The 26,711-nt window shown below is 36.8% G+C and overlaps 1 protein-coding gene across 1 annotated transcript in view; it reads right to left on the reverse strand.

Annotated features, from left to right (window-relative positions):
• Positions 1 to 26,499, reverse strand: part of LOC129261620 (dynein axonemal heavy chain 8-like) — a 108,487-nt gene extending 81,988 nt beyond the window's left edge. The window contains exons 1-18 of the mRNA XM_064100109.1: positions 26,114 to 26,499; positions 18,559 to 18,693; positions 16,859 to 16,946; positions 15,965 to 16,110; positions 15,066 to 15,267; positions 13,635 to 13,798; positions 13,271 to 13,447; positions 11,244 to 11,357; positions 10,608 to 10,715; positions 9,845 to 10,093; positions 8,394 to 8,591; positions 7,795 to 7,871; positions 6,644 to 6,737; positions 6,199 to 6,318; positions 5,937 to 6,072; positions 3,662 to 3,849; positions 2,908 to 3,105; positions 1,476 to 1,595 (exon numbers count right to left, since the gene is read on the reverse strand). Of these exons, the coding sequence (XP_063956179.1) occupies positions 1,476 to 1,595; positions 2,908 to 3,105; positions 3,662 to 3,849; positions 5,937 to 6,072; positions 6,199 to 6,318; positions 6,644 to 6,737; positions 7,795 to 7,871; positions 8,394 to 8,591; positions 9,845 to 10,093; positions 10,608 to 10,715; positions 11,244 to 11,357; positions 13,271 to 13,447; positions 13,635 to 13,798; positions 15,066 to 15,267; positions 15,965 to 16,110; positions 16,859 to 16,946; positions 18,559 to 18,693; positions 26,114 to 26,269 (2,670 nt within the window). The 5' untranslated portion in view covers positions 26,270 to 26,499. The remainder of the gene's footprint in view (positions 1 to 1,475; positions 1,596 to 2,907; positions 3,106 to 3,661; positions 3,850 to 5,936; positions 6,073 to 6,198; positions 6,319 to 6,643; positions 6,738 to 7,794; positions 7,872 to 8,393; positions 8,592 to 9,844; positions 10,094 to 10,607; positions 10,716 to 11,243; positions 11,358 to 13,270; positions 13,448 to 13,634; positions 13,799 to 15,065; positions 15,268 to 15,964; positions 16,111 to 16,858; positions 16,947 to 18,558; positions 18,694 to 26,113) is intronic.
• Between the last annotated feature and the right edge of the window lie 212 nt (positions 26,500 to 26,711).

The following is a 26,711-nucleotide window of genomic DNA, read 5'->3' on the forward strand; positions in this document are numbered from 1 at the left end:
ATCTTAATTGAATAATTTTTTTGTTTTGGTCAATAATTTTTAACGGCAATGCATCACCTCGAAAGAGCTTGGAAAATCGTCGCCAAGGCACCAAGAGAGCTCGTGTGACAACAGAGGAAGCCATTCTAGAGCTGGATAAAAAAGACCACGAGCTCAGAATGAGGCTTATGATCAAAGAGCACGAAATCAAAATGAAGTTGATCAACGCTGAATATGAAAAATTAAATGAAAATTGCCAACTATGCTGAACATGCCATTAAGATGGACTTTTTTTCTTTACAGAAATGTACTGAAGCAGCAAAGAACAGAGAAGCCCTTGGCTAATTCAGAGGATTAAGAATTAAAATGATCAATTATGGTCTATCCATGCATGTACACATATTCTGTTAATAATTTAATTAAAATTATAATATCCAATAATATAAACTCCTCAAAAAAAGTTTGGAAATCTGACTTTGTTCGACATTCGATGATCCCTCCATAAAATCCCACCTTCACTCGGAATATCAGATAGAGTCCACGGTCTCGAAGTTCGGGTAGGTGGAGCGGTAGTGAGTGGAGTAGAGCCTGCACTAACTTCGCTCGAGATAATCATGACCATGATGGAGAGTAAACTGAACTTCTGAATCTGATTGGCCTAGTACTAGTACTACACTAACTAGACTGATTTTTACTCTCCAGGAGCCTTCAAAAGTTCAGCCTCAGAGGCTCAGGCTAGAGTAGGATAGACCATGTAGATCTAAGAAAATCCAGCGACAGGGTCAGAAGAAATCAGAAATTTCAGGAGAACTGAGTGAAAAAGGGAACAAGTCAAGGGTCTAATCGTCTAACGTCTAGTAACGAGTAACGTAGCTCTAGCCTAACCCAGGGAGCTCCCCGCCCGCTCCCTGCCCCTGGGTTAGCTCTAGCCGTGTCACAGAGCTCGCGAAAGACCAACACAGAAATGCACTTATGGGGCTACACAAAACCATTTCCGCGCGAGAATTATTCACTAACTCGACTCTCATGACTGCACCTAAGATACATGCATTTTATGACATACATTCGGATATTACTTCACAAATCGATGCATAAAAAGTTACAACAAATATTGCTCATAAAAAAAAATGTCAAATTACTCACAATTTTTCTAGGAGCTCGGTCCAGCATGTATTTTTTCCACCACTTTCACGTCCAGTTTTCCACTTAAGATTTTGCAGCAAAATTACCGCCCAGCGGACGTCTGCACAAAATGTTGCGCTGTGATTGGCCAATTACGCCTAAAATTCACGGATTCCGTGGAGTCCACTGTTCAGACCACCCCAAACAGTTTACTCGAAATCGTGACGTAATAGGCTTGGTCGATTCCGTCGAGTCCACCTTTGTGAATCACAAAAGCGAATCCGTGGACTCTGGATCTTGCAAAATCCATGGATTAATCCGTGGATTTTGCAGAATCCACCTTTGTGAATTCGGGCAAGTGTGTCTGTACTTACCTGTGTTTTAGAGACAAACTCCTCTGCTGTCCATGGTTGTTCTGTAGGCAACTCCACAAGGGAGGTATTGGCAATGGTGTTCAAACCTGAATCAATGCGAGCTTCTCGAATGTCATTCACCTGATAAGAAATTTAAAAAAAATAATAAAAAACAATAGGATATTTCCACCCACTAGCTGCTATGTCACTGTCCATTATTACAGGCAATTAAAGTATTTATTCCATATACGTATATATGAATGTATATATTGTGGGGGCGTCGTGGTCTAGTGGTTCTGACTCTCGTCTTTCGAACAGAGGGTCGTGGGTTCAAATCCTAGCCATGGCGTGTTTTCCTTCAGCAAGAAATTTATCCACACTGTGCTGAACTTGACCCAGGTGAGGTAAATGGGTACCGGCAGGAAGTAATTCCTAAAAAAGCTGTGCGCACCAGAATCGGTAGACTACCTTAGCCGGGGTAATATAGGAGCGCCTTGAGCACCTAGCAAAGTGGATACGTGCGCTATAAAAATCCTATATTATTATTATTTATTTACTATATATATATATTAAATCACCTCTTTATTGATCAATCATAAAATCAAATAAAGGTAATAAACATAAAACCCAGGCTATCGGTTCTTACCGAACACGATACAGGGTGACAATAACATATTATACAACATAGATGTGAACATAATAAGTAATGACATAAACATGAATATGCAAAAATAAATAAAAAAAAACAAACATAAGGATAAACATGCAAATAACAATCGGAAGCCAAATATATTATATTCATATTACCTACATAAGTTTTCAGAATATTGTGATTTTAGGCTGTCAAATATCAATGACAACTAAAGAACACTTCTATTTCTCAACATCTGGCACTCCCCCAAGCATTCATTCATAAAATTCAGTCCTTGGGTAATCCTTGGGTTGCACAAAATATAATCAACATCAAATTCCACACTGATGTTGGGACTTGTTTGAAATGTCAATATGTAGGCCTATATATTTTTTTTCATCAAGGAAATTGTGAGGTAATACATTTTTGCAACTTATAATTATACAAATTAGACAACTGTATTTCTAAATTTTATTATTTTTCTCAAACTTTTAGTATTAATCCCAATATTATTTTGTAAACTTTGTAGAGAACATTTCCAACAATATATTTTACAAAATAAGTTGACTTTGCCTTGTTATCAAAACAATTGTTTAGTCAATATCTGATGAAGTTTTTTTTTTTTTTACTCTCATACGTTTCTCACAGAATGTGTCCACAATTTAATTCTGATTTAATTTGCATTGTTTTGCAGCAATAGTACACAGGTTCCATTTTTTTTAGTTGACAAGCTCCCAAAATGGCAACCGCAAATAAAAGGAAGGGGAGGGGATTGCTTGTCGAAATGCCCCCCCCCTTGTTGATTTAGAATTAAGCCCTTGCCTGTTTGATGAGCAGGGATAGGTTCCTCAGTGCTTCCTTGATGCTCATGAAGTAAGCATCAAGGTTGAGAGAAGTCCACGTCAACATGGTCAGTCCCGGCTGGATTGCAATGTCCACTTTCCTAGTGTGGGACATCATGAGTTGCTGGAAGATGGGGCCTATTTTGGCCCTTACTGCAGCATTCTCTTCAAGAATAGCCTTTGAATAAAATAGGTGACAGTAAAAGGATTGTGAGCACAAATAAAAAAAAAAAGCTAAAATTGAAAGAATTACAATACTTTTATTCAGACGAAAGCTCATATATGATGAAATTAAGCTGAAAATCAAAAGCAAAAAATAGCTAAAATCAGCAAAAAGGCTGAATTCTCACACCCCTGCAGTATTCAATTAATCAAACAGATAAAGACAGTATTCATTTTGGTGATACCAATGTTGCACACATTTCTGACAATGCAAAACCGGAATGAACTCTTCAGATAAATAAATGACCTTTTATAAATGAAACTAAAATCTTATAAGCAATAAAAGCCTCTTTCCATTTTTTGCATTTGATAGTTGTTGGACTTCAATAATGCTACTGCCTACTTCTTCAGTAAGAAATCAGATCTTCCCCTCCTTGAAGGTTATGTGTCACATCCAAGTTCACTTTTGAAAATGTATTTTTTCTCTGATTAAAATAATAAAAACTTCATCTTTGACAGATATTGTTCAATGTATGCAAATGTATTACTTGTTCAATGAGAATGATATTTACCTTCAGAGAATTGACATTATCCTTCAGTTGATCCTGGCCCATGACAATAACAAGAGCTGCCTCAGGCACATCCAGTCCAAGCTTGATCATACAGACTGATTCTCGGATGATCTGGTAGAGAAGTGGGTCGAAATTCACCATCAACTGACCGGTCTCTGGGTGCCTGATTAGCAATGTTGCTCTCAATCCTGAAAGAGGTGTCATCAAAAATTGAAAAGAGAAGTTGGGATAAATTACCCACAGCTGCTGCAGTTTCTGGAATTCTATCCTACACTCAATTTGAATGTCGTATTTCCTCTTTGATTATTCCAACAAAACTAGAAAACTAGAAAGTCAAAAGGGGCCTAAGCTTTTGATCTAGCAGAATCTTCGTCGGAGGCAAAATGACAAACATATAAATTGGAACAACCAAAATATAGACCACAGACAAGCTACAGTAACACTAGAAACAAGGAGACAAAAGGGGCATTAGTGAGTACAGAAGACCAATCAGGTTAGTGAAGGGGATGAAAGAAAAGGAGTAGGCAGACACAAAGGGAGGTTAGTGTAAGTAAGGCCAGTAAAAGACCTCAAGCCAAGAGGGATTAAGATAATGAGGCAGGCAACATCAAACAGGATCTGGAACAAAACAGTGACAGAGGGTATGAGGAAGAGATGAATAACAAGAGAATTAGTGAGAGGTGGGTCAAACAGGTTACAAAGAAAGGCATAATAAACTGGTGCATAAGAGTGGGGAAAAAAGGAAAAGAATGGGGAACTGATAATGTGCAAAAGACATATAAGTATATATGATAAAGCATTAAACAAAGTAAGAGTAAATATGTATCTATAAGTGATATGTATATTAAAACAACAGATGTGAGAATATTTCCCTAGAACTTACTAGTATTACTATTTCAATGATGCATTTTTTTGGGGCTCACTTATAGCTTAAAGTGATAAAATTTTGGAGAGATTCTAACAAAGTATGTATGGTTTTCCAAATACATCAACAAAAATAACCAAAGGTGAAAGAAAGTTAATTTGTATGTTAAACAATAAACACCCAGTCATTGCTTTTTTTTGTCAGTGGACATGGTCTTCACAAACTGTGTCAATGGGACATACTACATAATAAACACCAACAGTCCCCATATACTAATAATTGCATCTGGATGATATAGGACTGTAAAAAATAACAAACAACAATAAGACAACAAGTGGAATGCCTCTGGCCGTCTCACCTGCATCACGCGATTCAATATAGCAGCAGTGCTGATTTTGAAAACTACTATAACTCGCACAAGATGTTCAGTGATACTTGGTTACACTTATTTCCACGTTTTATGAACTAGACCAATACACTTATAGAGATATGATGGCAATTCAACAAATACCCCCAACGTGGCCAAAGTTCTTTGACCTTACATGACCTTTGACCTTGATCATGTGACCTGAAACTCGCACAGGATGTTCAGTGATACTTGATTACTATTATGTCCAAGTTTTATGAACTAGACCAACACACTTTCAAATTTATGGCTGTAATTCAACAAATACCCCAATTTGGCCAAAGTTCATTGACCCTAAATGACCTTTGACCTTGATCATGTGACCTGAAACTTGCACAGGATGTTCAGTAATACTTGATTACTATTATGTCCAAGTTTCATGAATCAGATCCATAAACTTTCAAAGTTATGATGGTAATTCAACAGATACCCCCAATTCGGCCAAAGTTCATTGACCCTAAATGACCTTTGACCTTGGTCATGTGATGTGAAACTCATGCAGGATGTTCAGTGATACTTGATTAACCTTATGTATAAGTTTCATGAACTAGGTCCATATATTTTCTAAGTTATGATGACATTTCAAAAACTTAACCTTAGGTTAAGATTTTGATGTTGATTCCCCCAACATGGTCTAAGTTCATTGACCCTAAATGACCTTTGACCTTGGTCATGTGACATGAAACTCAGGCAGGATGTTCAGTAATACTTGATTAACCTTATGGCCAAGTTTCATGAACTAGGTCCATATACTTTCTAAGTTATGATGACATTTCAAAAACTTAACCTCAGGTTAAGATTTGGTGTTGACGCCGCCGCCGCCGTCGCCGTCGGAAAAGCGGCGCCTATAGTCTCACTCTGCTATGCAGGTGAGACAAAAACCAAGTATAAACATAAAACCAATTGGTTGGCTTGGTAATTGGTATCTAGGTACTCCTTAGTCTTGATGAGCTTAGGTACAATTCAGATTTGGTAATTATCTAGGCTACCAATTTGAGGAGTACCTGATTTAATAGCTTCAATTTGATCAATCCAAGCCCTGTGGTAACGAATCTCAAACTCCATCAGGACAGTGGCAGTACGATTGTAGTTGCGAACAATCTTCTTTGCTTCTACTCCTTTCATTACTGATGCAACATCCTAATCAAAGACAGAATAAGAAGAAACATATATATATTTTAAAGTCTGTTAGAGTATAATTCCATCAAAATGGGACAAACCACTGATAAAGGAATAACACAAGAAGCTTTTTAATTAACAATTTACCTTGATAATGTCCATAGGTTCCTGGATTTTTCTGAAGAGCTGTCTGGCCCAAGAGATCTTACCAGCTACAGGAGGCATGTCCCTTGGAATGGGTGGGTCATCTTTGTGTTTGTTGTACAACTGAAATGAGACACAAGAATGAGAATTGGGTGACTAATTCTTATAGTAAGTTAATATAAAATGTGAATTATTTGAATAAAATCCTATCAATAATTTTATAAATTGACATATCACAAAGATTATCAAAAAGCTGAAATTACCTTTTAAGATATAAAACCCACATGAGAATAAATACTTTTGTAAAGGTGAACTGATATTACATTATTTTTCCTACATAGCTGTATCCATGTATTTATACATGTACATGAAACATGAATAAAACAAATGGAGTGGTAATGCGGTAATACCAAAAGAAAGATCAATATAACTTTAACATATGAAGTACCTTCTTAATTCCTTCAATTTCTGATCCAAAGTGATGCAGGACAACAGCATACTTCTCATCAATGTTCAGACAAGGGAAGTTTAACCGTTGAAATCTGATAAGATATGAAGGTAGGAAATTTTAAAACAATGGAAAAAATATGAGTATGTTTCAACCACAGTTTAAGTGCATCCTAAAATTTTTGTCAGTGATTTTCACTACTGACTTATTTGCCCATATTCAATCAGATGCAAGAATTTGCAGTAGCTAATAACATCTGTTGGTGAAAATCAATAACAAATCATTTCATGAAATGTCCCATTATCAGCAGATATTTCATATTATTTCCTTATCTCACATGAATATGAGCTATGGATGGTTGTGAGCAATAACATTTAGTAAGTATATTTCAAATTATTGACTGGTACTGCATTTTCACCGATACAACAAGTATAATGTAATATCTACAGCAAAGACAACGCAAAAGAAGTGGAGCGACTCTGGCAGTCTCGCCTGCATTATGCAATTCAATATAGCAGTAGTGCTGACTTTGAATACGAATATAGAATAATCATTTCCAAAAACACCATTCATATGATGATAAAATACTATGTTAATTGACCCTAAATGACATTTGACCTTGATCGTGTGACCAAAGACTTGTGCAAGACGATCAGTGATACTTGATTACTTAAGTCCACATTTCATGAACTAAATCCATGAACTTTCAAAGTTATGATGGCAATTCAACAAATAACCCCAACATGGCCAAAGTTCATTGACCTTGGTCATGCAACCTGAAACTCATGCAGGATGTTCACTGATGCTTAATTACCCTTACGTCCAAATTTTATTAACTAGGTCTATATTCTTTCCAAGTTATGACATTTCAAAAACTTAACCTTCGGTTAAGATTTTGATGTTGATTCCCTCAACATGGTCTAAGTTCATTGACCCTAAATGACCTTTGCCCTTAGTTCATGTGACCCTAAACTCTAAGCAGGATGTTTATTAATACTTGATTCATGAACTAGGCCCATATACTTTCTAAGTTATGACATTTCAAAAACTTAACATTTTGTTAAGATTTGATGTTGATGCTGCCGTCGCCCTGAGAAAAGCGACGCCTTTAGTCTCGCTCTGCTATGCAGGCGAGACAGAAGAAATGTTACCTTCCAAGAAGTGTAAGAGCTTGGGCGGCAGTTGGAATCTTCTCAAAGGATGTGTCTAGGAAGCCTTGTAACATGTACTGCAAAACACAAAGTTATTTATACTAATTATCTTTCTCAAATTAAATAAAAATATCATCATATTAATGCAAAACAACCAGAAATCCAAGAGAGGGAATTACAAGAAATTTCTGTAGATCATTGGGAATACTGCTTCAAAAGGCACTCAAGGATAGGAGGGGTGGAAGGGGAGGGGGTGGGCATGGTCATTGCATCAACATCCGTTGTCTGAAAATTATGTCAGTATAGTCTCTGTTACTATGGTACTCAAGTATTAAATCTTCCCAGTGATGAAACTTTCGTGAAATGGCCCCAAACTCTCTTAGCTTGAAATAATATTAATCTAGTCTTTCCATGCTTCTCTCATCACAAAGCTAGCATAGAAGTGTATAAATACAAAAATTTGATCACCAAAAAATACACTTACAAATAAAAATGAATGTACTAAATCCAAAGCATGAGGTCTTTCTCTTAATGTCATGCAAAATATTCTGTATTTTCTTTCAAACCTAAAATATGATCAACATAACATGGAAACCTACCTCAAGATCATAGATAGAGCTCTTGAAATCCTCAAAGTCTGTATCAAAGTCTATCTTGCGATGATCTAGAATATCATATGGCTTCTTCTTCACATTGGCGAAGATGGTCTGAAACTTTGCACACATGGGCTCAATGCCTTCGATACGGGAAGTGGTTAGAACAGAATATGTCTCTATGGTAGTCAGCATCTGAATGATCTATAAGAGAATCATTTTTAAAGAAAATTGAACAGTCAACATATCAAATGCTTTACATACAACTTATTTAAGAATTAAGAGAGAAAAAAAAGGAGGCCCCATAAAATGGCAGCCTAACATATAGTATCGATGTCTGAATATCAATTATCTGACAAGCCTTATCAAATTAGGATAGCATATTAGAAGAAAATTTTGATTTTTTTCAGTCTTCCCTAGAAAACATAGCATTGGCCAATTTCAAATGGAAATAAAAAGTTTTTCCTATATTTTTAACATATTTGTATCCATGGTAAAAACAGAAATAAAACTAGAAAAAAAAAGCATGGGTTTTAGGCCATGTACAGTGCTGAACCTTGTCTATGAGGAGAACATTTTGATTTTTTTCAGTCTTCCCTAGAAAACATAGCATTGGCCAACTTCAAATGGATATAAAAAGTTTTACCTACACTGTTAACATCTTTGTATCCATGGTAAAAACAGAAATTAAAATAGAAAAAAAGCATGGGTTTCAGGCCATGTACAGTGCTGAACCTTGTCTATGAGGAGAACATTTTGATTTTTTTCAGTCTTCCCTAGAAAACATAGCATTGGCCAACTTCAAATGGATATAAAAAGTTTTACCTACATTGTTAACATCTTTGTATCCATGGTAAAAACAGAAATTAAAATAGAAAAAAAGCATGGGTTTCAGGCCATGTACAGTGCTGAACCTTGTCTATGAGGAGAACATTTTGATTTTTTTCAGTCTTCCCTAGAAAACATAGCATTGGCCAACTTCAAATGGATATAAAAAGTTTTACCTACATTGTTAACATCTTTGTATCCATGGTAAAAACAGAAATTAAAATAGAAAAAAAGCATGGGTTTCAGGCCATGTACAGTGCTGAACCTTGTCTATGAGGAGAACATTTTGATTTTTTTCAGTCTTCCCTAGAAAACATAGCATTGGCCAACTTCAAATGGATATAAAAAGTTTTACCTACATTGTTAACATCTTTGTATCCATGGTAAAAACAGAAATTAATATAGAAAAAAAGCATGGGTTTCAGGCTATGTACAGTGCTGAACCTTGTCTATGAGGAGAACATTTTGATTTTGTTCAGTCTTTCCTAGCAAACATAGCATTGGCCAACTTCAAATGGATATAAAATTAAAAAGTTTTACCTACATTGTTAACATCTTTGTATCCATGGTAAAAACAGAAATTAATATAGAAAAAAAGCATGGGTTTCAGGCTATGTACAGTGCTGTACCTTGTCTATACGCTTGCAGAAGGCATCAAACTTCCCAAAGATGTACATCTCCGAGAAGTCAAATGGTCTCTCCTCTGGAATCGCTTCAATCTTCTTCTTAGCCTTATGGAAACAGGTCTGGTATTCCTTGTAGAGCTTGACAGAGACTTGTAGTTTTTCTATCAGTGTCTTGTAGGACTGATCCCATATGCGTGACATACCATCATCAGTGATGTAGTTCTTACATGCAGTCACCATTTGGTTAGTTACCTGGAAAAAAGTAAAGTAAAATCCAATTAATTCATTTATTTACTTTCAGATGTTACAATATAAAATGTACTAAGGTTAAAAAAAAGGTAGAACCTCAAAAGCTTATGCTTGTCGAGCAAGGTGCTCCCTTACAGAGAACAGCAAGAACAAAAATATCACCATAACAGAAATAACATAATTACATTGAACAGAGACATAATACCTCTCCTGTGTCTTTCTTTACCTGCAAACATAAGGAATTGGCAAAATTCTATTGAAAATCAACAGAAAAGTCTATATGAACCAAAAACAAATATGATAAAATCTTCAAATAGACAGCAAACATTTCATAAATTTTGATAAAAAACAATAATATATGCAAGTTCATTGTACACTCAAATATACATGAGTTGAGCCATTCAAATGAACCAAATTGATAAGCGAAATTTTACATAGCCAAAAGCAGTGGGGAAAACAACTGATTTAAACAATCCAAAGAAATGGTTTGAAGGCTGAAAAAAGGCCCCTTATTTACCTTGATGAAGAGGGATGTCATGCGAGCAGATGTGTTGTAATATCTTGAGATGCTGTGGATCATTCTAATAGCATTGATGAGACTAGGTATGCATTCTACCATTCCAATCTATACATAGTGAAGACAATAAAATCAAGCAGCATCCATTAACAACAACAACAAATATAAATAGATGGAATACCATCCCCCATTCTACAAAATAAAAGTGTTGCAATGACCATGATTCCACAGCTATTAAGTTATCATTCAGTGTAACTTTGCATTTACGGTAACTATCATGGTAACAATGCTTAGAAGACAATACAAATCGAGATTACATTAGAAAGTCAAAAGGGGCCTAAGCTTTCTTTGAGATTACAGCGGTAGATATCATTCATGTCTGATTTATAAAAATTCTTAGTAGTTACATTAAAAGAACCCAAGTACTGGATTGTTTTGTGAGAAAATATATGGATTGTGTGAGTCAATATATCAGTTGGTGTTTTTATTGAAAAGTATTTTGAGAAAAGTGATCATTTAACATGACAGTCTATCAAACAGCATTGGTCAAATTTTTCCTCTTGAATACTCTATACTGTGATCACTACTGTTACTGGATTCTGACATTTCACTGGAACAAAACAGTATAATGCTTACTGGATCAGAGTGATACAGGGGCTCACAAAACTTCTCCAGAGTATAGAGATATTTCACATTGTCCTTGGCTTCATTTGCTGCATCAGTAATCCGACAGTCAAGTTCTCTCCATTGCTATAATATAAATCAGAAAGTAGAATATGGTATTATATTGTTCTCAGATATGTATTTTTTTTCTAAAAAGACCATGCATACAGGTAACCTGCCCCTAACAGAAAAAAAACATTGCACTTTTATTCTCAACAACAAAAATATATATCATACTGTTGGAGACAAGAATGACAGTGCTTAGAGCAACTTTTGATCAAATTTTCAGACAATAGATTTTAATCTTTCAACAAGGCAAACACCAAGCGTTGTCTCGCCTGCATATTGCAGTCATGAAGAGACTGCATGTCAAAACTACATGTATGCTATACGACTTAGATGGACCTCTGTTACAAGTTTGGCGATCCCACCTCGAAGCTATAGAAAGTTATTGTGTGTTCAACACAGCACAGTGCCAGTCATGGAAAGTTCATTGACCTTTGACCTTATTCAAATTCTACTCATATTCAAACTTGACCTGTACCTCCAAGAGATGGACGTCTGTTATGAATTTGGCGATCTCATCTCGATGCTATAGAAAGTTATTGTGTGTACAACACAGCACAGTGCCAGTCATGGAAAGTTCATTGACCTTTGACCTTATTCAAATTCGACTCATATTCGAACTTGACCTGTGCCTTCAGGAGTTGGACCTCTGGTATGAATTTGGTGATCCCACCTCGAAGATAAAGAAGTTATTATGTGTACAACACAGCACAGTGCCAGTCATGGAAAGTTCATTGACCTTTGACCTTATTCAAATTCGACTCATATTCGAACTTGACCTGTGCCTTCAGGAGATGGACCACTGGTATGAATTTGGTGATCCCACCTCGAAGATAAAGAAAGTTATTATGTGTTCAACACAGCACAGTGCCAGTCATGGAAAGTTCATTGACCTTTGACCTTATTCAAATTCGACTCATATTCGAACTTGACCTGTGCCTTCAGGAGATGGACCTCTGGTATGAATTTGGTGATCCCACCTCGAAGATAAAGAAAGTTAATATGTGTACAACACAGCACAGTGCCAGTCATGGAAAGTTCATTGACCTTTGACCTTATTCAAATTTGACTCATCCTCGAACTTGACCTGTGCCTTCAGGAGATGGACCTCTGGTATGAATTTGGTGATCCCACCTCAAAGCTATAGAAAGTTATTGGGTGTACAACACAATTGTTGACGACGCCGACACCGGAAATAGTGATACCTAGGTCTCGATACGGAGGCGAGACAATAAAAAATCAAGCTGGTGGCCCAATCCCCCACATTGATTCAATAAAGTTTTACTCCCTTAATATCCTCCACACATAAATATTTCACTAAAACATATACATTCTTGAAATTATGGACTTGCAGTTATCAAATGCAAAAGAATGAACAAATATGACTATTTATACATGCATGATACAGTGAACAATGAATGTTATATGTTCATATCTAATGAAGATTTAACCTCATAGTATCAATCAATGTGATAACAGATGCAATCGGGCCTATACATAAGAGGTGAGTGAAGTGAAACAAAATACATTCATAAATTGTACAAGTGACCATAAAACTAAATCAATCGCAAATTATCACATAAAAAGTTATCATCATTGCAAATTTGAAGGTACAATTTTACAATAAAGAGCAATAGTTTTCAAATAGCATGTCAATGGAAAACTATCATAGGAACAAAATTTATTATCAGTTCTGAATTTTTAATGTACAATATTGGGAAATGCCATTTTAAAGGCAAACAATTCATTCTGAATGTATACCTATATGGTACAGAGCCCAGAATGAAGTTGAAAATAGCAGGTTAGTACCTTTTTTATTTAAAGAAATTGAACTCAATTCATTACAGGATTGTTTATTTCATGGTTTCTCCAAGTTAAACACTCCATCCATCACTTCAAAATGGAATAACAGAAATAAGTGAAATGATAATGACCTTGAGAGTCTTGCTCTTGGCAGCATGAAGAACCTTGATTACAGTCCTGCAATGATGGCTCTTGATCTGATCCAAGATAGAATGGAAACGAGCCATCAGGAATCGCCAGTGCTCTAACTCAGCCAACGGACCAGTATCATCAGCCTCTTTTCGCATCTGTTCACTCTCTGCTATCACCTATCATTCACAATGCAAAGGACAGTGAAAAAGTCAGACTTACGCAACAGGCACGAGAAAACAATCAAACATACATTCATGATATCGCATAACAAAATATTAGTTTCCATGAAATCATCTTGGAAAACAAAAATCACCCCCTCCCCCCAAAAAAATAGTCAAATAAGATCCCCTAAATGAGAAATACCTGTTCGATTTCCTTGCACCAAGCATGAACCAGATTTTCAAAGACTTCAACAATCTCCGGATTAGTGGAAGCTCCAATGCAATCAGCAGCTGTTTGTATATTGTCAATCTCAACTTCTTCACAAGGACACAGTTTGACTGCTCCAGATACATTTATTTGGGCTCCTAAAAGAGACATTTCCAATGAGCTTCATTATTTTATATAAAGACCTTTACCCAAACATCAGAGTAGTCAATGATTGTATCCTACAATAGATATAATTACATGGACATCTACTAATGGGTGATTTCAAGTTCAGTGTTGGTGTTGAGAGCGTTAAAAGGCTGCTGAACCGAGTTCCAACGCCGAGCTGGGTTCAGAAGAACGATACCAATTGCGTTATCGAAAGCTCATGATGTCACACCTCTGCGCCGCTAAATCATCTCAACTTTACGCGAGAAGTTTCGACAACGAAAATGAAATTGGAGAGAAATGCATTAAATTCTCATTGCACAGAATACCAACCCAATGCTTTAATCAATTCGAGAATTCGAAAGAGTGAATATTATTGTTCATCAAAATATATAAAACTAAAATGATTTGTACTCATCTTAACTATGAAAGTTAATTTTACTGGGATGTTTCATCGTGTTTGCCGCCTGTTCGCAAGCTTGAGATGCCAACATCAACACCAAATTTGATATCACAATTTTCCCCAATCCCTGCGGGTTGGTGTTGGTGAATGGGGAAATTACACATAGATCGTCAACACCAGCCGCAATGCTGGGTATAGCCAGACGACATTCAACACCAGCCTTCAACAAGAACTGCTGGAAATATGAAATATTTTTCAAGGTCAATCCCAAAACCAGCCAGATTTCAAGTATGGTGTTGTCGAAACACCAACACCCTTTGTCCAACATCTTTCTCTGAGAAAAAAGGCACTTATGCTCCAAAAAATCTTCAATTTCTCACACAAAGTGAAGACTATGTATGATGTTCACTTTTGTAAGGAGGAATGGTATCAAGGGAAGCGTTTCAAGAAAGGGACTTGTCAGACGTTTTATCCGACATGTCCCATTTTATCCAGTTACCGTAGTAACACTGCTTCTTAGCCAATCAACATCAAGGAAAGTTGTCTGAAAACTTTCCATAATCATGACTGGCTGAGGCACTGTTACCATAGTGATTGTGGGATAAAACAGTACTAGTCGGATAAAAAGTCCTTTCATGAAACGGTCCCCAGGTAACAATACTACTTCAAAACATTAATTTAAATCAAACAATATTCATGATATGAGATTTGAAGAAAACAAAAGTCATATACCCCAGTGAACAAAATTGTTACAAGCTTAGAAAACTATAAAGTTTATTGATTGCTCGTCTTAGCAAGTTATGGTGAAAAGCAGAGTAAAGACATCAGATAATATCAAGAAGATATATTGAGCATACCATTCAAAAAGTGTATGAAGTTTTCATAGGAGTCACAGAAGTTCTTCTTTGTTTTCTTTCCATGAGGTGTCTCACTCAGAGCTCCCCAGCTTGTTAATGCATTCAAGGCTGGTTTGAATATAGTGTTAAGGGCTTGTTTGGCAGCAGGGAGGATAGTCAGCTTCCCTGATTGATTTGTGTCCAAAGCTCCGAAGTTTACTTCCTGCATGTCATAACAAAATAACACTAAAGGTATGCTGCTATGCAATATTAGTTTCGTTAATGTTGACTTAATACTTGCTTGATACTTATTTCAAGATGAAAGTTGTGAATGAGATTACTTGAATTAGGGTTCAGTTTTATTCTTATTTTCAAGATGCTTAGTGTAAGTACTTAAAAAAGTAAGTATAAAAAAATTTAAACAAAAAATACGAGGGGGATATGTACATACTAGGCCTCAAACACCTGAATCTAAAATGTGAGGGGAAAAATTTTAAATTTTACTCCAGCTTTGAGAGCATTTTAAACCTCCTACAGTTGTATGTGGATGGACTATTGACAGCTATTAGAATCATCTTCCCCAAAATACATGTATGGCACAAAAACTACATGAATATGTAACATTGTTCCTAAAAAGTCCAAAGCATACGAGCCAAGATTAAAGTCCTACTAAACCATGTAAGTCGGACAAGGAAATATATGAGTCAGTTAAAAAAAGTTTTTAGTATGAGAGTGCATTTTGGGCCTAAAGCTATTCTGGAAATGTAGGGTTGAGATTGGCATTTGTAACTTGTACTGACTTGGGTTTTTGTTGGTCATTTTTTTTCCTCCATTAGTTCAAACATTACTTTTTTTAAGATAAAAGCTAAATGTGTGCTTCCTGTTTGTAACTTTGGTATGTTAAGTTTGTTATTCATTACGTCATGGACATTCTTGATCGTGAGTGCTTGTGATGTTGTGCGCAGGAAGTAGATGCATTTCCCTGTGAGACCTTCCTCTTTGCCGTTGGTGATAAACAGGCGCTGCATCTTGGATCCTTTGGGTACTGATACAATGCGCCCCGAATCTGGATTTAAATAAAGATTCAGAAAGGTAACTAAAGAGCACAATATATTCATGTAGCAAAGGATTGACCTCTTTGATGGCATTGCAGTATCTGTAAAGGTCTATTGTAAATGCGCCTGTGTAATAATAATGAAAACCGTTATTTACCCCAGGGTAGCCACTGCAAGTATTAGCTGACTTTCAAGTGGGCCTGAATAAAATATGTTATTATTACCCTTCTCCATTCTCGAAAGTCAAGCCCCTGACAAGGCAGCAGGTCCTATTTTTCAGGTATTTGGTATGACTCAGCCCGTGATTGAACCCACGACCTTCCGTTCACCGAGCTTCCATGCCCGGTGTGTAATAATTCTATTCAGAAATATTTCAATTAAACCTATATGTATATGAATTTTACAAAGAATACCAGCAAGATAAAACACACTCATGACCAGTTTACAAAATACAACAAACACAAGAGTTCTTAATTTCTGGTATATGAATTAGCCAACAAAAATCTATTCTGCATGGAAAAATTTATCTAAATTCAAGAACCTGGAAGTTTTAAGAACAAGTTACATGTATGCTTCAAAGCCAGGCTTAACAAAATGACACATTGGAATTTTAGGAGCTGTGTGCTATCCATCTAAAAGCAATAGGTGAATTGCAGTATTTCAAGTGCTTCATGACATTACAATTCACATAAAAAATGCCTATGAGATACTACTGAATACCTCATTCTTTACTAACATTAAATGCCATATAAAACTTACCATGTCCTGGAGGATCAGAATCTTGAAGAAAGAACATTAGAGCCTTGGAACCACCTGCCTCAAGAAAATGGTCCATCAAGTCTAATTGCTAATAAAAGACAGAAAATTTGAGAATCTCGATTGAAATTGCTGAACATGAATATGAATTAACTTACCAACAGAACTCCCAAAGTACCGTATAATGAACAACACAACTCTGAAATAAACTCTGCCTAAAATATTGGAAAAGGGAACTATAGTCTAGATGCATAGAAATGGAATCAACTCTTAATTCTAAAGAAGTCTTGGGGCGGTATTCTGAGGTCATTTTATCTTTAAAATATTTTATTTTATCTCTTAAAATGAAATTGGTATTCTGAGATGACATTTTTTTATCTCTCAGATAAAATTTAAAATTTTATCTTGCGAATAAATTTTATCTTGCGTATCTATGATGATACGCAACAGAGCAGTGGCTGCGTAGACATACCCATCGCGTATCTGGCCATTGCAACGCGGGTGATGTTCTTGCGCCCAAGTTACTTTGAAGAAAAAATAAAAATAAACTTAAAAGAGGGTAGGGGCTATTTTATCTCCACGACATTGATTTCGTCAATATTTCTAGGTGAATTAACTCCAAATGTTGGCATGAAAATTAAGAAAAATGATATTCATTGAGAACAACACCTTAAAGTTATTCCTGTACAATCAGGAAGCATTTCACAAGACTTTTCTTGACTAATATTGTCTTTGAAATGATGCTTGAAAAGATGCGAAATAGACTTCGAAAAAAAGATGAGAGTATTGCCATTTTTGGTAAAAAGATATCTCTGTAAAGACGCGCAAGCGTATAGTGCAAGCTTATTGAAGTCAATAAATTGACGCAATCTCACTCCTTCTCCACAGCTCCTAGCGGAATGGATTTCCATTGGTTGAGTGATATGAGAGAGCTATAAAAGCACGTTTCTTATTGGATGTTGATTAAAAAATAGGTGTGTCTTACAGAGATAAAATGAAGATAAAATTGTTCTCAGAATACCAATTCGGAGAGATTTTAAGGGTATTTTATCTCACTGATTTTAACGGAGATAAAATATTTTATTTTATCTGAGGTAAAATGGATCTCAGAATACCACCCCAGGTCATTATCTCTGACAAAGAAAACTCATCCTTCGCCTCACATGATTTACCGGTACATTATATATTCATTGTGCTTTAATACATGTATATGTGTATCAATTTCATTAATGTATTTACAGTATATAACTTACAAAACGACTAACAGTTTTTCAATGAACATGATACAAAACAGTGAACACCTACATGTACCTCCAAAGACCAAGTAGCCAGGCAAATAAGCTGAAATAGTATTTAGGTCTTGAAATTGAAAATGAGAAAAATGTAATTTTATGGAAGGAGTAATTCTTCTTTTACACACTGTAATTTGAAGTCAAAGGTTGAATAAGAACAAGATACATGAGCATGCACATCTCATACTTGATTTCAAGTCTCTTTTTGTAACTGCCAATACAAGAATTTGTCTTCATTGAATAAAGCTATTTATGGAGTTAAATTTTTATTACTATTTCAAAGCTTTTGAACTGTATTTTAAAAGTACATAAAATACAAAATTTGTTTTTGCCAATTTCGGCTGGGTGGTCACACATGATGAAATCCTGACTATAACTCTACTACATCAACACAAGTTTGCTTGAATTTACCTTTGCAGAATCCAAGATGAATTCCTCAACAGAAGCTAGGTCCATATCAAGATAACTCCCTACCATGACAAGCAAGTACTTGTGAGTGGGAGATATCCGGATTCGGCGCATATCTCTTGCCTCTCTTGCTCGTGCCTACAGGGAAATCAAAGTCTTATTATTATTTAATTAAGTATTAGATCAGAGAATATGAGAGGGCATGGCTGCTGAATGATGGTTAAGAATTAAACTACCACCAATCTCAATCTCCTCCCTTAGCTTATTTACCATGTGAGGATAGCACTTACCAACTTAAGTATTATCTTGTGTTTTGAGACAACTCGGGGGAGAGGGTCGGGTTAGTTTTTAAAGAGCGGAGGAGTTTAATCGCGTATCCATGCACACACATGTGACCCAAAAAATATGGAGCACCTAGAAGGGCATCGATCATTTTCAAATAATTTTTATCTTTAATTCTTATGCAGTAGTGTGATGTACGACGACTATGCTGTATCTAGGCAATAGATGCAACCCCCCCCCAAAAATAATAATAATGGTACTTCTGGTATTTCAGAACGGTCCCAGCAGCAAGCAACGCTGGCAAAATGGCCCCCAATTAAAAGCACACTGTATTCCATTGTACTTCTCAAATCCAAAATACAAGTCTGTACAAGCAATGGAAAAAGCACATCACTGCAGCTGTTACAGGCTACATTACAAGGAAGAGGATATCTAAGTGGCACTGGAAACCACACTTTAGGGCAGTCCCACTGACCCAAACTTCCCAAGACTTATTTTTCACAGTCTTCATCAAGCATTGGTACAGAGCCAACTACTCGATCTCTGTGGTGTACCATCACCTGTTTGACTAAGATCTGAAAGTGCTAAAACAGCATCTGCTCTTACAACACAAAGGAAAAAATTGTAATGAAAAAAAATGTATCATTTTTTTTCAATTACTTCATTTTGAATTAGGAACCCATTTCATGACATACGGGAAGTAACAAAACTTTGATATACTTAGATAAATTCCAGTTGTGGTAACGATTTCAAAATGAGTTCGTACAGAATCCAATGAAATGACCACCAAAGTGTCTGTTAGTATAAATAACAAGTGGAATGCCTCTGGCAGTCTCACCTGCATCACGCGATTCAATATAGCAGCAGTGCTGACTTTGAAAACTACTATAACTCGCACAATATGTTCAGTGATACTTGGTTACTCTTATGTACACGTTTTATGAACTAGACCAATACACTTATAGAGATATGATGGTAATTCAACAAATACCCTCAACATGGCCAAAGTTCATTGACCTTTGACCTTGGTCATGTGACCTGAAATGCGCACAGGATGTTCAGTGATACTTGATTACTCTTATGTCCAAGTTTTATGAACTAGACCAATATACTTTCAAAGTTATGATGGTAATTCAACAAATACCCCCAATTTGGCCAAAGTTCATTGACCCTAAATGACCTTTGACCTTAATCATGTGACCTGAAACTTGCACAGGATGTTCAGTGATACTTGATTACTATAATGTCCAAGTTTCATGAATCAGATCCATAAACTTTCAAAGTTATGATGGTAATTCAACAGATACCCCAAATTTGGCCAAAGTTCATTGACCCTAAATGACCTTGGTCATGTGACGTGAAACTCGTGCAGGATGTTAAGTGATACTTGATTAACCTTATGTCCAAGTTTCATGAACTAGGTCCATTAAGTTATGATGACATTTCAAAAACTTAACCTTAGGTTAAGATTTTGATGTTGATTCCCCCAACATGGTCTAAGTTCATTGACCCTAAATGACCTTTGACCTTGGTCATGTGACATGAAACTCAGGCAGGATGTTCAGTAATACTTGATTAACCTTATGGCCAAATTTCATGAACTAGGTTCATATACTTTCTAAGTTATGTTGTCATTTTAAAAACTTAACCTTCGGTTAAGATTTGGTGTTGACGCCGCCGCCGTCGGAAAAGCGGCGCCTATAGTCTCACTCTGCTATGCAGGTGAGACAAAAAGTATGTGCCCAAGGATTCTGGAAGAACTTGTGTAATTGCTGAGAAATTAGCAAATAAGCACAGGATTCGGGTCAAGCGTCAAGCCGACATTCAAAGCAATAATAATACACTGTCCCACGTGCGCTTATCTGTGTTGGTGATCTTCAGTGTGAACATTTTTCAGCGTAGATTTCAAGATTTCACAAAGTTCAGTTTAATATGTAACTACCAGATCTAGATATGATATAGTGACAATTAAGCTTGGTTTCACACACTTTCTCGTGAAATCAGTGTTAACTGCAACTACTTTCATTTTTATTTAAGCCAATACATAAACTTTATTTGTTCAATTTGAACTAATATGAGTTTTTCAGAGAATGATGCCAATCCAATGGTCCTTATTTTGCTGCAGAAAATCTTATTTACACCACTAGAAAAAAAATTGCATGGAGGTGGTCCCTAACTGGAGCCATTTTTCTAGCTGGGTCCAGTGAGCAGCCTCCCTATGTAAAACTAGTACAAAATGCAGGTCTTCGAAGGAGATTGAACTCTTCCTAAATTTTTTGACATGGTGAACTCTTCCTAATTTTTTGACATGGCATTTAATGAAGTCATCACCACTGACATATTTTACTGGTTTCTACAGAATATAATTATGTCTACTTTAAAAAAAGTATGGAGTTTAAAGCAAGAAATTTGACATTGATTCTTAGTCAGAAATGTGCTTATTGCTCTCTAGAAAGGCGGCCGTCCACTGAGGAAGGGGCGGCTGCACGCTGGATCCCCAACACCATTATGAAAAATGGACTCTACTGACCACATAGATCCAGATATAGACTAGAGTCAGTCTAGTTGGTGAATAATTAAAAGTTTGCATTGTGTTTGATTAGTTAGTACTGCACTTTGCATTGATGGTATTGAACTTTGTGTGAGTCTTTTATTAATTGAATATAATCAGCAGATTCCCTTCAAGCAGCCACACACTGGACCCAGTACTCAGTATCTGCCGTTAAGAACAATATCTGCCGGTGGAGCTTTTACTAAGGCCCCGGCTATACTCTAGACCTAATCTATTCTAGCCTTGCTTAGTCTAGGGTCTAACGTTAGGGGTTGGACTCTACTTGTTTCAGAGGATTCTCAACTTGAAAAAAAATGTTTTTAGAATTGTCTTTTTTCTGCTTGCCATACGTATCGGCACGTTTTCTCAAAAGGTCAATCAAGGTCATAATTTCACCATTTTATACATGATTATTCAGTTCTTCTCCTTGATATCAATAATCTAACAAAGTCCATTGGCATTAGAATCTAGATGATTCTAAACAGTACCACTGTTACTTACATTTTAGATCTAGACCTATATTTTTCGGGCACGCGAGTTTCTTTTTTTATAGTAGGCTCTAGATTTAGACCCTCTATGACTATAGAGTCTAGATTCTACTTTCTAGACTAGAATCTTCTAACGTTAGGCCTAGATCTAGCAGTACTGTATACTGTATAGGCCTAGATCTAGAAACTATATCTACTCTTCTACATTAACGTTAGGTCTAATGTCGTTAGATAAGGTCTAATATCTAACGTTAGATCTAGGTCTAATGCTAGTAGAGTTCTAAGTTAGACCTCTACATTAGATCTCTAGAGATATTTTAGACTAGATCTAGACTAGGCCTACTTGTACTAGACTACTAGATCTAGATCAGGCGTGTAGCCGGGGGGGGGGGGGGGCGGTGATGGCAGTTGCCCCAAAAAAAGAAAAAAGAAAAAAAAAGGGGAAAAGGAGAAAATGAAAAAGTGAAGGGAGATAAGGGAAGAAGGGTATAGCTTTGTTTTTTTCTTTTTTTTGGTCAAAATAATAAAAAAACATAAGCAAGAAGTTCTTCTCTCTCTTCACACAAAATTTTGCTTCTGCATTTTGCCAGGAAAATTGCCTTTCCCCCTTTGTTTCCCAACACCTTTTTCTACTCCGTTTTTCCCCTTCCCGTCTATGGGAATCGTATATTCTTGCCAGAAAATTATAAAGTATACACAAGTGTAAAAAACTATGAAAGTAGTTTTTTTTAATTGCATTGACACAAAATTTCGGCTCTTCTGTCCGAAGCGGGAAAACACTGTCTACCGTCACTCCCCGAGTTCCCAAATGCTATTTCTTCTGATTTTCAGCAAGCAATTTTTGGCAAAGTAACTGCTCAAAGGGGGAGGCTGTAAAGTCATGCTGTGCTATATTCCAAAGTATGGATTATACAATGAAACTTTATTCGCTTATATCGCTGTAGATCTACATCCATTTCCTGTCTTGTTTTGTGCCACTGATTTGAAAGTTTGAATAACACTGAATTTTCTAAATCATAAAAGGGGAAGTGCTTAATAATGAGCAAAATTAAACAATTTTTTCTTCCAAAATAAATCAGAGGTTTCCGAACTTCCAAGCATGAGAAAGGAAGTCCCTCTTCTAGCTTGCATAGACCTCTAACCCCTTTCACATTTTTTTTCTTCGTAATCGAGTTAGATCTAGAATCTACATAGACTAGATTCTAATTTAAGAAATATCAAAATTAGGGCAGGTTAAAGTTTCATTCAGTGAAATTTATAAAAATATAAAATTCAGAGCTTCAACGCCATTTGCGGGAAGGAATATTTGATCCCTGCAGATCTAGATCTAGACTCTACCGGTCTTCTACTCTGTTTTCCAAGTTAGAGAAATTTCATTGAGGGTCTAGATCTAGCTTAAGTTTTTACAATCAAATAGCAGCTGCACAATCGCAAGCTGTCTGTGTAAGAGGAGAGAAAAAAAACATGTTGAAAAACTCCTCGAAACAGTCAGCTGCCAAGTTTAGACCTAAGACGTTAGTCTAACGTTAGAATGCTGTTTCCTTTTTTCGTCTTAGGCTAGATTAGACACCTAGTACTTAGACTACCTAGTCCTAGATCTAGACCCCTATGGCATGTCTCTAGTCTAGGCTCTATGGCTACAGTATGACTAATGTTAGGCCTAGGCTAACGCTAGATTCTAACCTTAAGAGTCTAGACTCTAGATCTAGGCTAGACTAGACTCTACTCTCTAGACTAGGTTTTCTAGGTCTAAGAGTTAGACTTGGCCTATATCTAGATCAGACTAAGTTAGGCCCCTAAATTAGTAGGATTAGGGGTCGGGTGTCCGGACATTTTATTTTGAAGCCTTCTTTTTTGTCTTTGCCCTTTAAAATTACACTAAAAATTAACCAAGGGAGCTCCGGCCCGCTTCGCTGGCCGGAGCCCAGGACTCGTCCATGTAATACTAGGCAGACATGGGTAGGCTACCGGTACTCTCCTAAATGGGGTAGAATGGGTTGGCAAAAGCACTCAAAATAAAAGGGGAAAAAATAAATTATGCACTTACCTCGATTAGAGTTAGACTCTGTTAGATTATATGATGGTGGGACCCAAGTCTGCGCTCCTAACAATTTGAGTTAAGATTTAACATGAATTTCTTCTTATTTCACAAAATCTTTCAGTTAATAATGTTCCTTATATTATCACGAGTAAGTGTACCAAATTTCTCATTAAAAAATGAAAGAAAATATAGGATTTTCTTGAAAAAACCTCGGGCAGTCATTTTCAGATTGAAAAAAAAAATGGTACCCCATGTCTGCGCACTCATTCACTTTGCAAACGATTCAGGGATTTTGATGAGAAAGGCTGTATTTTGAGGCCGTCACTTGAAATGCCTAAATTCATTATTTTCCCACCATTTTGAGTCGGATATTTTCATGAATACCTGTCTATGTATTGCAACATGTGTAAAGTTCGTGCTCGTTGCGTATCTTCTTTTACTAGAATCGCGCAGATACGCGTGTGCGCAGACATGGGGGACTGCGCAGACTTGGGGGAACTTGCCATACATGTATGGATGAAGGTCTATCGTGACACAGAATCCCGACATCAAAGCACAAACTGGACTCTCAAAAAAAGGAAAAGTTAGACATTCATGACCATGTCGCGCTCGTTCTCGGTAACGATCGGCCATTTTGTTTTCAATTTTGAAAGAAGTAGAACGAACGAGACAGAACTTTTCCTTTTTTGAAGGTCCAGTTTGTGCCTCGATGTGTGTCAGATACTGGATAGACCTTCATCCATATATAATCAAGGTACGGTAAGTGATTTTTCCCCCTTTTATTTGGGATGCTATTGCACACCCCATTTTGGAGAGTATCCTCTGCCTAGATTAGTAACACTGTCACTAGTAACAGTGTCAGTAACACGGTCACGGACGATTCTAGACCAAAAGCTTCGGTCTCTGTTATGTTGGTTGTTCCGCTGAACTACGTTGGCTCCACTCACCAAATACAGAGACCGAAGTTCTAGCGCGATCTGTACAGGGGACTCAATGGCCATATGTTTATGACTTATGTATGATGGTGGGCCCTAAGTCTGCGCACCTAACAATTTGAGTTAAGATTTAACATGAATTTCTTCTTATTTCACAAAATCTTTTGGATAATAATGTTCCTTATATTATTGAGAGTAAGTATACCAAATTTCTCATTAAAAAATGAAAGAAAATATAGGATTTTCTTGAAAAAACCTTGGGCAGTCATTTTCAGATTGAAAAAAAAAATGGTACCCCATGTCTGCGCACCCATTCACTTTGCACACGATTCAAGGATTTTGATGAGAAAGGCTGCGTTTTGAGGCCGTCACATGAAATGCCCTGAATTCATTATTTTTTCACCATTTTGAGTCGGATTTTTTTATGAATACCTGTCTATGTATTGCATGTGTAAAGTTCGTGCTCGTTGCGTATCTTTTTTTACTAGAATCGCGCAGATACGCGGGTGCGCAGACTTGGGAGACCGCGCAGACATGGGGGAACTGACCATACTTAAGATCGGATAAAACGGGGAAGTGAATTTGCGCGACAGCCGAGGTAAGTCACTGTTTTTGTTCCTTTTAACTTGATTTTTCTCCATTTTTGGGCAATTAATGCCAAGAGGGAATATTAATTTGCATTTTGGTCGCGTTAATTTTCAAAATTTTTATTCATTAAAGACAAAAATTGAAGAGCCCCGACGGGGGGATTTTGCATTGCAAGTCCCCTAATGGTGGCTGCACGCTAGCGAGCCGTCTGTGTATGAGGAGAAATTAAAAAAATAAAAAAATGTTGAAAAACTCCTCGAAACAGACGGCTGCCAGCTGTCTAGGACGATTCCTGCCTGGCTCTGGGTCCGGCCCGCGAAGCGGGCCAGAGCTCCCTGCCTGGGTTAACTAAATATTATGAATTAGGCCCTAAATTTAGTTGCAGTCATCTCCTATTTTATTATCTAGGCCTAGGCCTATATTATTATTAATATTTCCTAACAATAACATTTTGTAATACAAATTGTATGCATAAGTCTAAAATAAAAATTGATGAAACTTCGCTTGTAGGATATTATTTTTCCAATGGGCAATGGCAATGTAATTTGATCATCCAGACAAAGAAAAAATTAAGAAGTTAGATTAGAACTTAGACAAACGACCCGTCCGGACAGTCAACAATTGGGCAAAATGGTCTGGACAAATCTGATAACATGTGACATGACAAGCCCACCTGTTTTTCCTTCAGAGTTTCCGCCTGCAGTGCCCCAACCACACTCTTGCGTTGTGTGCGAAGCCTGCCTGCGCCTCCCGGGAAGATGGACTGTCGCCTCTCGCTCGGGCCGGGGCCAGGTCCGCCAGGGTCGAGATGATGATCGTGATTCGACATCTTTCAGACTGATTCAGACGCAGGACTGTTGAGATAATGGCCAGCAGTTTTCAGTTGAGTGGTAGCATTAATTAACACACATAAATGTTGTATTTAAAAAGTGTTAATTTAGGTAGACTGGTAAAACAAAACATCGACAGAGTCGAGCTCTGATAATAAAGGAAAAGCAAAAAACCAGCCAAACAACCATGTCCATGACTCCATGATCGATATATCGGCATATTGGTATCGCGCGCATTTTTGCGCATATACCACCTGCGTACATGCGCGAATTGTTGCGCACATGCATACTATTTGGGCGTTGCGCGTACGTGCTAGCGCAGTTTGAATTTGCAGACGATCATCTCACATCACAATTATCGGGCAATTATCGTACCCGGCGCCCCGGCTGCATGCAATCGATTATGAATTTTCCTTGAGATTGAGATTTCATAAAATTCAA

Source organism: Lytechinus pictus, chromosome 5, assembly GCF_037042905.1.
Source record: "Lytechinus pictus isolate F3 Inbred chromosome 5, Lp3.0, whole genome shotgun sequence".
NCBI lineage: Eukaryota > Metazoa > Echinodermata > Echinoidea > Temnopleuroida > Toxopneustidae > Lytechinus > Lytechinus pictus.